At 39.8% G+C, this 12870-nt stretch overlaps 1 protein-coding gene across 2 annotated transcripts in view; it reads right to left on the bottom strand.

Annotated features, from left to right (window-relative positions):
• Nucleotides 1-12870, bottom strand: part of LOC129115508 (dipeptidyl aminopeptidase-like protein 6) — a 60626-nt gene that overhangs the window by 6096 nt on the left and 41660 nt on the right. For both annotated transcript variants that reach the window (XM_054626943.1, XM_054626939.1), the window contains exons 4-11: nt 10381-10475; nt 10199-10273; nt 10069-10121; nt 9562-9643; nt 6438-6558; nt 1403-1557; nt 1005-1102; nt 740-866 (exon numbers count right to left, since the gene is read on the bottom strand). In XM_054626943.1, the coding sequence (XP_054482918.1) occupies nt 740-866; nt 1005-1102; nt 1403-1557; nt 6438-6558; nt 9562-9643; nt 10069-10121; nt 10199-10273; nt 10381-10475 (806 nt within the window). The remainder of the gene's footprint in view (nt 1-739; nt 867-1004; nt 1103-1402; nt 1558-6437; nt 6559-9561; nt 9644-10068; nt 10122-10198; nt 10274-10380; nt 10476-12870) is intronic.

The raw sequence follows: 12870 nt of genomic DNA, 5'->3' as shown, positions 1-12870 counted from the left end.
GAAAGGTAACAAAATCTGCCTGCCAGTGCCTCTGAATCTCAGTATTTAACACTGTTTTTCTTCTTTGTTTAATCCATACAAAAATCAAATGTAAACCACAACATGTTTCTTTTAAGTGGAGGTTATAAGCCGTACTATTTAATGGAAAGACATGAGAGTGGTATTGATCTTCTCATCTAACGCATCACCCAAAATCAAGGAGTATTTACAAAAAAATGGAACAATTCCTTTTAAAACTGGTAAAGAAAATATACTTTACTATATATATATTTACTAGATACAAATAATATCTTTAAACAGCTGAGCAATGTAGTTTTAGCAAAGGTTACCCAAACTGGACTAAATAGAGCATTTGTTTCAGATAACTTTCTGCTGATTTAGTGAGCTAGTGAGTATTTACAACAGCAGAACTGTGTATGTGGGATTGACTCAAAATAAACTACAGTGCCCATCTTCATTATAATGAGGGAACATGTCAGCCACTGCATGGCTCATTGTTGTGTGTTTTAATAGTGTTTGGAAAACAATGGATGTCTGGGGTACAAAGGAATAAGCTTTGTCAGGCTTTAGCTAGACAGGAGATACTTGTTAAAAGGTTTAAAGTTGTTGTTGGTTTTCTGGTCTTTTTTCATGATTTTGTTGACAGTGAGAAAAACATCTCCAGATTTATCCTTAACACAAAATAAGCACTGAGATCAGATTTCACACTTTGTCAATGAAAATTTGCCGAAGGTTCCACCTTAATGCAGACTCCAGTTGTAGCCTCACACAGAGTCAAGATAGAGTTGTTCTGGCCTCTGTTCAGCCAGTTGACAGCCAGTTTTGTGCTGGTGGCCCATTTCACCATGGTGATATAATATTCCCTCCTGGAAAACCAGAAAGTGAGAATGCATCATCACCACCACTGACGACCGCTGTATGTCCTACCTTAAGAGAATACTCCAGGGCTATCTTTGGTGAATGTTACTTCATACACAATAAGGCATTGTTGAGCTGTCACTCACCCTATTCGGGGGTCATCAGGTTTCTTCATCACTACTGTGTGCAGGGGACCGTTGAGGCTCACCACCGACAGGTGCACTACAGGGTTTTCTTCCCCAGCCTGCAGGGGCCAAGAGGTAACAAGATAGGTCAGACTGGATTTCAGTTAAAGACGGTGAGGAATTGTCTTTTCTGTTGTCTTCCCAGTTTAACAAGTTATTTACAATTATAACAGAGTCATATAAACACATTTGGCCTTGTCCCACAGGAAATTCCAGAATCCTCAAAGACTCCTCAAACCATCTAGATCAAAACTATTCTGTCCGCTGAATGATCCAAACGTTTTTTTACTGTGCGGCAGACGTTGCATATAGCCACTTTAAATTTGCTCAGCCTAAGAATATTGTGGCTGTAGACTTGCCTTTGGGTAATGATACTCCAAGGAGGCCGGGTACGGCATCCCTGTGAAGAAGGGAACTTCCATACTTGGCACCAGGGTGTCATTGATGGTCATGTAGGCCAGGCGCAGCCCATCTGGAGACCACCAGTGGGCTATGTGTGTCTGCAGGATCTCCTCTGTGAAAAAAACACAAAATACGAACAGCTTGAAGCATGCATGAAACTAAAGGCCAGAATACAAGTTTTGAAGGTGATGGTTTCCAAAGACCTGACTGACTTTGGGAACTGTCCCAAACTAATTCTAAAAAAAAGTCCATGTAAACATCCCTTTTTAAGAAATGTATTGTTTGGCTCCTGACACAAAGTATTTGGCTGCAACTTACTCTACCACGTCCCTCACATTAAAAGTTTGCATTGCTCCATCTGCAGCTTTCCCTTTAGCTGGTGTTATATTCTCATTATATTCTGACAATGATAAAAATATTTCCGATTTGTCACCATTTAAACAGACACTAGGTTAATATTAACATTATGTGTGATTTATGGTTCACAATTACTCACATTATATTTTGACAGAATCCAGAAGTTTGGCATTGCAGCAGATATAATATTGATGTAATTGTCTTAGTTTTATTTTTGTTGTTGGTCATTGCTGCTTTTTACATTCATATAATTGTGTAAATATAGTTCAGATACCTGTGTACATAATAGTCCTGTCTATGCTTTACCTTTGCCCTTGTTCCTAGCTGTTATGTATTTCTGTGAGCACATTGAGACCATCAAACACAATTGAGTCAAATCCCTTGTATGTGGACACATACTTTGTCGATAAAGCTCATTCTTGTTCTGATGTAGATGCCTGTGAATCACACAATTACTTTGAATCGCTGCAAATATATAATAAAAGTAAAAGATTTTATTTTCTTCTTAATTTTTGAGCAAGCTACTTGAGTTTTAAGTTAATGGAGTGTGTTTGAGAATGCTATATAATATAGGTTTCTTTGCCACGTTCCATTTGAAGGTTTGGTGGTTGGCAGTGGATAAAGCATCAAATATTCCCTGTGAGTTAAAACTAGGCTGTGATTGATTGGCATATGCATTGTAACTGAGGGAGCTGACATTCAGGAAGAAACTAAGACAAAAGAATGTATTTCTGCCTTCTCACAGCAGAAATCTGATTATTTTGAAAGGTCCTGTACTTCAACCTCTATGATTCCATTTTCCTCTTTTTTTATCAGTTTCCTTATGTGTGGTTTTTATCCAGCAGGGGGCAGAAGAGCTCTATGATAGGCACTTACAGTAAACACTCTACTGTACCTACATGTGGAGATCAAAACAATGCTTTTTCACTTTGTGAATGCACAGGAGGAATTCTGTGGTAACAAGATCAGACTCAGAAAAGGACACCATCCAGTCTTGAATTCTCAACATTTGATCGTTATCACTCTAAGGCCGACTAGTTTGTTGCAGTGCAGCAGGATTTTCAAGGCCTGTGCTGACAGAATATTAGCAAACACAGTTTCCTCTATAACCCGGGAAGAACACAACATATAATCTATCTGATCCATTATTTTATGTGAGTTGGAGAATTAAATAAGACTCCTGGCATGGTACTTTATGAAAATAGTGCCTTTGTTGAAATTGAACATCAACAAACTGCATCTGCAATTCATACAAGACAATAAGATTTCCTGTAACAGCGACACAAACGGATGGGATGGTTTTTTGAGTTTCTTGTCCTCACACACTGCCAGTGTTGGGAGCTGTGGATCTGCTGTGAGGTTTGTGTGACACAGTCTTCTGTGCATGAGAATAACTGCTGTCAGACGCAAACACACAACCTCCATCAGCTGGAGAAAGTGCAAATGCACAGACCAAAATCAACAGGACTGTATTTCAAAATTTGAGTTAAGATTCCTGTGTTTCAGAAAAATGTGAATAATTTAATAGAATAGTCTATCAACTAAAATATTCAATTTGATGTAATGGTAAAGCCATAGAATTGTGTAAAATGAGAATTTGAACAAAATCTGCATTATGTACTGTAACTTCAATGAACTGTGCAACAAGCGGATTATACATTTATATATGGCTCTTTCATACAGTTGTAAAAGTTAAAAAGTGGAAATTTAAAGGAAATGTTAAAGAGTTTAGGGGCTCCGAAGACAATAAATGAAAACTTGGTTGAGCGTCTCTGTGACGGGAACACTCAAAAAAGTTCAATTTTCTCACAAGGTTGAGGATGCTTGTGTGCACAGCAGTAAATACTAAATAATAGAGAAATGAGGCAGCTTCACATTGACCCACATTCAGACAACTTCTGCCAAACATATATCACGGAAACTACACAGCGCACACTGTCAACACTGTAAGCGGTGTGCGTAAGAGACGAAAGCTAAGTGATTGCTGCTTTTGTGACTGCTCTGTTATCCGCCGATAAATCCATGAAACATAGCAGGAAAACATAGCAAGACAAATCTTCCTTTAGCCTTGAAAATGGATTATTTCTTTCATGTCATGTTCCATGTCTACAACAAAGAAATAATCCCATTAATGAGAAAAACGATTAAAGCCGACCCCGAAGCAGCTAATGCACTGTAACAGAATTTATCTCATAACAACTGCCATTTTGCAGTAACATTATACAATTACACTGAAATCATTATTCAAAGCCTCTGAATAAATCCAAAATGAATAATTATAACAATGCCGGAAACAGAAGTCATCACTGACTAAAGTAGAAACCTATAAACTTTCTGTTTATAGTGGGGAAACTAATTTTAAACGTGACGGCGAATCTGTAAACTGTCATATTCAAGTGGTATGTAATTGCAATGTCTGCATCACATATGCAGTAATCAGAAAATGTCTCATATTAAATTAAAAGTATGCTGGCTTTTGAACATCTGCTGAGTGAGATTGCAGCGCTGCAGTCATGAATTAATTAGAACTGCCTGAACAAAAAGACAAGGTATGGATGTTCTAGAGTGGGAGGGGCACTGAAACATAGCCAGCTGTGCACCTTAAATGGAGACATGCACACAAACACACAACACACCTGTAGGTTGGGAGCACAAGTCACAACATTGGGTGAAAATGATAAGTTTGTGGACAAGGTTTTATCAAGCCACTGTAGATTGAATAAAAGGGTCTGTAATCAATATCTTTATTTTAACAATGAACACAGGGCTGCCCGGATATTAAAAGAGGTTGCTCTTTGTGACAAACAAACAAATTATTTTTTTCTGCGTAAATCAGATCAAACACCAAACAGCAAACAACAAAAAGTAAGCAACTAGCTGGGAAACATAGGGGAGCGATTTGCAGCTAAAGAGACGGATACTTCTCTAAGGAAACCAAAAATAGAGCTAAAACAGAGTGAATATTGGACTTGCATGCCAAATGAATGCTTATGTTGCATCTGCTAGATGTGTACAACTCTTTGCTAACACATTTGTCATATCAACTTAAAAGGTGATACTATATCAGTGAACAGCTTGTTTCTGCTGCCCCTAATTGACCATTTAGAAGTAAATGCAGATTTAAGGGGATCGTAATGCTACTGGGTACAGTGGTATTTAAGACAAAAGTGTGCTTTTAAATTTAAGGCCTTTTACTTTTGAACGTGACAATCCCCTCGAGCACAAATAAATGGTTTTCAGAGTTTGGTATGGAAGAACTTGACTGACCAGCACAGAACCCTGACCTTAACACCTTCCAGATTATGATGGCGGGGACTCCAGGCGCATTCGGCAGGGACTACAAGCGATAACAGAATATAAACCCAAGCTGTGAGGTTGTACCAACACCAACGCTTCTGTGAGAGTGACTCTGGACCACCAGACATTACACAGAACCTCGCTGAGCACTCACTCAAATGACTGAGGCTGACGTGAGTAAGGTTTTTAAATCTGTCAAAGCCCAGAAAGCTGCCGGGACAGACGGTTTCCCATCCCATGTCTTTAAGTCCCGCTCTAATCAGCTATTGTATGGTATTATCTTTAAACTGTCATGATCGGCCTGTACATGCTTTAAAAAATTGCCTGTATACAAAAAACACCAGTATTCTGTCTTAATGACTACTGACCTGTTGCTTTAACTTCAGTAATAATGAAATTATTTGAAAAATTTGTAAGATACAGATAAATCTAAACATTCCAGCCAACCTTGATAAGCTACAGTTTGCTTATCACTCAAATAGAACTGCAGAAGATGCTGTATCACTGGCTCTGCATTCTGTGTTAAGACATCTTGTCATAATGTTTCTCTGCATCGATCATCGATGTCCCTGCTGAATTTGTGAATAACATCAGATTCGTAGGCATTCAGCTATCACACTCACTCTCCTGGTTTAAACATCGGTTATGTCATCAATAAAGGCACAACAGAGACTGTATTTTTTACAATGCCTTACAAAAATATCAACTAAATAAATGTCCACAAAAACCCTGGTCCATTTCATACTGGTAGCATACTGATGTGGTTTGGCAACCTGGCTGACGACCACACACAACTGAAAAGGACAGTAGAAACAGCTAAGGACATTAACACCTCTCGCTGGAGAAGGAAGGCATTAAGTATTATGGAGGACACCAGCTAAACAGCACATGGCCTGTTCTCATTCCTTCCCTAAGGAAAACGCCTGCAGAGCATCAGAGCTATTTGACAATGAACCTGAATGTGAACTTGGCAACGACTACAAGCCATGTCTTATCTTCCATCATCAGCGTCCAACCTCACTAATGCTCTTGTTAGAATCCATGTCAGGCTCCAAAATCTTGATAAAAGTCTCCCCAGGAGAGTGAAAGGCTGATATTATAGCAGGCTATGGTTTTGAAATTATGTGTGCAAAGATTACATGTAAGTCTGATACTCATGTGACCAATAACTTTTGACCATGTAATGCATTTTTAGACTTCCTTCAGTGCTGTCAATTCTGAAAGTGACAGAAATTCCCCCTCCGTCTTTGAACTTTGGATAAAGTCTGCTATTTGCAACATGGAAATCAGCCTGAGCTTTGTTGTGTGTTGATGTAACTGTGTTTGTAGTCATCTTACCCTCATACAGCCAGTCAGCAAGGCCGTTAAAGACGACTCCCTCTTTACCAGTTGAAACCAGGCGGATCGCTCGGTTATCCACTGTTGATCTGTAGTAGATGTTGTTTTCAAATATGAAGATCTGGACAAAGAAAAGAAGGCAGAAGGAAGAACCACCATCAGTCTCCGTATCAGTGGATGCAGCCTACAATCGTTTTGCTATAATGCTAGGCTTAAACCTGTATTTCAATTTCCTGTGCTGAAAAGCTGGCACTCTTTCTCAGCCTCTGCATCTCACATCTTTCCATCTACAGTACGTGACTTGAGGCTAAACCCACCTGTGGCTTTTTATCACAACATGACTTTATCTCAACCCAGATAGAAACACGCACTAAGTGACACCTACAAGCTAATACAGTCCCAGACAACACCTGCTTTAAGCACTTTATTAACAGATGCCTAATTAGAGTTTGTGCTGGATTCCCCTCCAAAGCAGTAGGACACCCTGTCTGTTGCTAATCAAGGCGCCGGAGCTGGCTGAGGCCCCACAGGCACATACACACATATTTTTCCTTTCCGTTTTCATTGAGATGAAAGAAAAATATCAAAGTTTTATATTGTGGGATCAACATCTGAGGAAAACAGAGGCAGTGCTTTGTAAAGCAAAGGAAGTTGGTAGTTGGCGAATGTTGCAAAACCACCATGGGACGTAATGGAAATCAGGTGGCTTTCAAAGAGTTACATGAAATATCTAATTCACAGTATTAAGATTATTATGAATTACATTTTGGCCAAAGCCAACCTCAAAACATTAATTCAACTTCACAATAGGAACACCAAATGATTAAAAGACATACGTACATAAAGACTCCAGGTTCAAGGGACTCGTCGTCAGCAGACTACACTTTATAGCATTTTGTTGTAAATTATCCTGAATGGCCTTTTGAAAAGCAGATGGCAATGTCTTGACTTATGCACACTCACTCAGTGACTTTTCAATCTTCAGGAGATTTAGGTGAGAGAAAATACAGAATAAGCAAAAGGCTAGAAAAGAGTCATTTCAAAAGGGTGAAGAGATGAAAGTAGCAACATCAATGATACCTATGAAGCTCGCATAGAAGGGTTTCTTTTTTGTGTACGAGTGTGTGTTCATGTACGTGCGTGTATTTTTAGTTGTAAAATATTGCTAAATTTTGTCTCACAATACTTTAATTTGATTCAATTTTTTCTCTGAAATCCATGCCTTCCTTCTTACCCCTTCTCTTTTGTGTCAATATGACCTCTTTTTCAGGTGTGTGTGTGTGTGTGTGTGTGTGTGTGTGTGTGTGTGTGTGTGTGTGTGTGTGTTTTCACCCAGCCTCACTGATTGCTCTGTCATGGTAGAGTAACTACATGCTGCTTAATGAGGGGAGCGTTGCAGGATTCATCTCCCTGCTCCTCTCACTGTACATCTGATGCTTCACTGCACACATACTGCCACAAACACGTCTTTATGTGCTGACGAAGCACTTGATTATAAATTGCTCCAATTCTGAAAAACTTAGAAAAACCTTACATTTAGAGAGAGTGAGGGAAAAAAAGAAACATGTACAACGTCGCAAGGTCAGACGGAGACAAAAGACGAGAGCTCATCTCATTTTTCTCGCATGACTTCGGCTGTTCATTAAATTAAACGCGGAGCTACAGTCACAACAAGCAGGTACGCTATTACCATATGCAAATTAATCTGTTTTCTTCCCTTGGCAGGCAAAGTCTCATCGCATACTTGAAATGTTAATATTTTTTCACAGCAATGATGTGATAAGAGCAATTATGGAGGAAGAGGAACCTTTGATGTAATAGCTGATGATACACGGCACAGTCTGTTGTCTAAGCACCGCAACCCAAACAGAGTCAACAAGGTAAAAAAAAAAGAAATGCAGAAGTACGAAGGAACATGCCATGCAGTGTGATGGTGTGGCCCTGCTGATGTGTTTTTTAATAGTTTTTAAACAATAATGGAGGTTGATGACACAGAGGAATAAGCTATATCAAGCTTTAGTTACACAGGCTATTTGTAGTGACACAGGATAAAGTTATTGGTGGTTTTAGTCTTTTAATGACCAGAATATTCTTATGAACACACAAACAGAAAAACTGAACTGATCTGGTGCCCAAACACCTGGATGACAAAATTAATATATATAATATATATAAGAAATAGAACTAGTTATGCAAAACACATTACCACTATATGAAGGACTTTGTCATCATGATTGAGTACTGAAAAATTAAGTACTTGTACTTTCCATGGTCAAAAGATTCACAGAGATTTACCAGTAATTAAAAACTCAAAATTACGTATAATTGACATTACAAAAAAAAGTACCACTCTTCTGCTACTGTTGAATTTATACTAGCTTGAACTATTCTAACAAATTGTCCTGTGCAGCTTATGAGTGCAGTCAGGGATGAAAGATTGAACATTTAAAAAAATAGGTCACCTTTTGGATATAGATGTGTGAGTCCAAGGACTTCGGGCAAATGGTTTAGCAGAATTTCAGCCATTTGTAAGATCACGCTACTTTTCAAAGCTTACTACTTCTTGCATTGAGACCTCATACCAAAAGGGAAGAACATTTATGAATGGAAATGCCAAACAGAACTGCAATGACACCAAATAAAAGACACCAATTATGTTTGCTCAATTGTACAAACTGTCTGCAATCAACTGGTGCATTTTACAAAATCTGTCCCCGAATGTGGCTGGTGACACACACACACGCACATTTAAGTCAATGCCATGTGTTTGCTCCCCCCATCAGCAAACCCAGACGGTCTAAGCCACGGGGTTGTGCCACCCAGATGCCATCTGCCACTGTTGCTCTCACCAGCTCATGTGCTGTCACAAAGTTGGGAAAGTAAAAAATAATGTTGCTTCTAAGTGCCATTGATGGAGGTCAAAGCAAGGAGAGGTCAACCTGGAAATCCTTAAAGTGGTCATTACGGTGCACATAAACCTCTTATCGCCCCAACATTGGTCTGTTCTACTGTGGCAAACCATAAATCACTGCTGTGCCTCCTCCACGATGCCCGGCTGATCCTGACAGACCTCAACCAGTGTGCCAGTATTCACAGTGTAATCTCGAGGGTACGGCCTCCTTACCAGCTGCTCGCCTCGGGGTCCCCATCCAGCAAACTGCAGGACAGCTTCATGCACTTCAGGGGGCTTCAAAGGCCAAGTCTCCCTGTGGAGAGAACACATTAAAAAACCAATACAGTATTTGTCTCTATGTACACTGCATGCACAATGCAGCGTGTATCAGAATACAAATGCACAGTCAGAGCAAGGAAGTCATGTTTTTTTTTGGCTTGTTCCCTCACTGTAGGCTTCATCAATCTTCCACATCCTTTTTTTTTTTAGCACAAGCTCACTTTGCTTGGCTCACTACAAATACAGAACAGTGGGGAAATAAGTAGACATAGATGGATGAAAGGCTAAAAACAGGCCAGGCTGGATGCATTCCAAAGGCAGTGAAAGTGTGTAAATGGGGCTGACATCAGTGGACGGCCTGCTCGAGGTCAGGATGAGGGCAGATTATTGTGCAATCAAAGAAAACGGACCAAAAGGTGACAGACAATTAAAAGAAGACACGACAGAGGTTGGTCTTACTGTGTCACAAGGCTGTAAATAATGTACTTGGCCACATAGGAGTGTTGGTAGATCTGCAGAGAAGAAAAACATCACAGTTATAGTATGAAAACTTCAGGAATAATTAGGTGGTGTGGGGTAACACTCTCACCGGTTTAACTTCAAAGGCGAACAACACATGTTGCATGTCTGGAGACACTTGGTACCTGGCGGCTCTGGATCTGTCCTGTATGGGTCAAAAACACACACCAACATCAGCGGCAGTATACTTGGAGTATACTCATTGCTCTTTAAGTAGACTGGCAAAGGAAGATGGAGTCGGATGATACTCACAAACAACTGGTTCAGAACGATAACAGTTCTTTCATTTGTGTCAACATTAAGCTTGACAACATCCCCTTCCCTCGTACGATACAGCAGCTCATTGTCTGTAGATGGAAAATAAAAGCCAACAATCAGAGATGCACATGGGAGAAACTGTAGCATCATATAGTTTCTGCATACAGAATACTACAGGGTCTTTACAGTGTATTGTCCTCCTCCTTTACCTTCATTACAGTCATTTTTATTTTTGTAAGCGACTTATATTAAGTGTATTCAACATAGGTATTCAAGAGAACTACTAGTCACCAGAAGTCATAAGTGCATCTCCTTTCTTAAACAAGCATCTAAGAGCATAAGCCAGAGCAAAAGTACAGTGCAGAAACAAACTAATATGAATACAATAAGTGCTAAGTGGAAGGCTCAGGGTAGTACTTCTTGAAGAGGTGAGTTTTCAGCCTGTGCCGAAAGATGGGCAGCGACTCTGCTGTCCTGACGTCAGTGGGGAGTTCATTCCACCACTGAGGGGCCAGGACAGAAAAAAGCTGTGACCGGGTGGATCGGCCGCAGGAACCTCTGAGCGACGGGGCAACCAGTCGCCCCGAGGCAGCAGAGCGAAGTGGTCGGGCGGGGGTGTAGGGCTTGACCATGGCCTGGAGATAGGAAGGAGCTGTTCCTTTCACTGCCCTGTAGGCTAGCACCAGAGTCTTAAACTGGATGCGAGCTCTTACAGGGAGCCAGTGTAGAGAACATCAATAATCTTGATCAAGCCAAATTGCAATTAATTTTAATGTGGTCTATAATCTATGTTCCTTTAATATTCTTCCTCATACTGTATGAAAATACATTTGTATCTTTGTTATTGGAAGTTATATGAAAGGATAAATAAAGATATTGCTGCGTATAATTGATTTTCAGGGAAAACACAACCCCTACTGCTAAATTGTTGCTGTTGTGTTTAGAGCTAGCTAATTTGCTAACTGCTAGGTCTATCTTAAAGGGTAACTTACATTTTTTTTATAACCCATGACCCATTTTCCCAAGTTTGTATGTCTAAGTGCCTAATTGGGACACCAACTTCAGAAATTAGTTGAGTATTTAACAATAAGGCTGCAGCACGCAGCCCTTACGAGCTGTTATGTAATCGCTTGTAGCAATTTCTAATAATCAATGTATGTCCACTAAAAGTGCTTGTTTTATCCACTGATCTGCTCAGATTGTAATTAAACCTGTCTGACAACATTATGGAAAGGATCATACAGAGAAAGGTTTTCTTTACCCTCCGCATGATCTGGTGTGAAAAGGTAACACCTGCACACTACTCCATGCAACAAGGGTTGATTGACTACGTTTTGATTCTAGTCACTTAGACACAAAAACATGGGAAAACAGGGTCCAGGTAGAACAATATGAAAGTTACTCTTTGAGGCCCCACTTCAATTATCAAAGCATCTCCTTTTGAAAAACAGTCTTAAATAAGTGTCCAGGCTAGCACTCAGCACGGCGCGTCTTCCTCTGTGGACTGCCATATTGTTGTTGTCCTTGTCAATCCAGTTCTCTAGAAAAGTCTCTTCATGAGAAGATCCCATTAAATGGCAGAATGGCTTTCTCCGTTTACCTTTGCAATAAAAAGTTTTCCTCAGTGTTTTCCTCACATGATAGCATTATACAATCCAAATATTTCCCCTAAAAACATTGCAAATCTGTCGACTTTCATCAAACAATTTTTCTTTTTCTTTTAAATGGCAAAATAAATGTGATTGTGTGAAGTGCCATGACACCTTAGCCAAATTAATTTGGCTGGAGTACCAGTGAAAATGTTCAATATGTAGAGCTTCACAGTTTGTTGTGTTGCACTTTGCTGCCAATATTTAGTGAAGACAGACACAAAAAATGGTTGTAAAGTCAGTGCATACTGGGTCAGGGCATACTTATGCCAAATCAATGTTATTACGCCAAATCAATTTAATTTAATCTGAGCTGGGAGTCATAAAGAGAAATGATGGCGACTCAGTTGCCAAAGATGCTGCTTTAGTTTTATCTACAATCTAGGTACATTTTTACGTGCCTATTTAGCCACAGATGTGTCTCGTTAATACCTTGTTTACATTGTTGGACGCTATTATATAGTGTTATATCGCGAAAAAATAAATGCGTCGGACAGACAGCAGCAGTTCTTTGCTTTACAGATCAGTCTGAAGGTCGATTTCTCTGTCTTTGGATCTGAGTCTGTGTGAGAAACTCAGAGGTGAGCCCAAAGACTACTGAGGCAAGCAGTGATCAAAGAGCAACAGGGATCAATTACACACCGCTGTGAAAGAAGCTCACAAAATATTGATGAGGAGCACTGAAGTGTGAGGTTGTCCCACTGAGTTTCTTATCAGAAGGTCATTAGCACCGAATGGCAGTTGATTGCATTAAGTTGACTGACAAGATGCAATGTCACACAATTGATTGTCAGGGTTTCGTCAGGTGCTGAGGGCGTTCTAATCTCCGCCTTGA

The sequence above is a fragment of the Anoplopoma fimbria genome, chromosome 3 (assembly GCF_027596085.1).
Source record: "Anoplopoma fimbria isolate UVic2021 breed Golden Eagle Sablefish chromosome 3, Afim_UVic_2022, whole genome shotgun sequence".
In the NCBI taxonomy this organism is placed as follows: domain Eukaryota; kingdom Metazoa; phylum Chordata; class Actinopteri; order Perciformes; family Anoplopomatidae; genus Anoplopoma; species Anoplopoma fimbria.
This window is presented reverse-complemented; position numbering and strand designations above follow the sequence as displayed.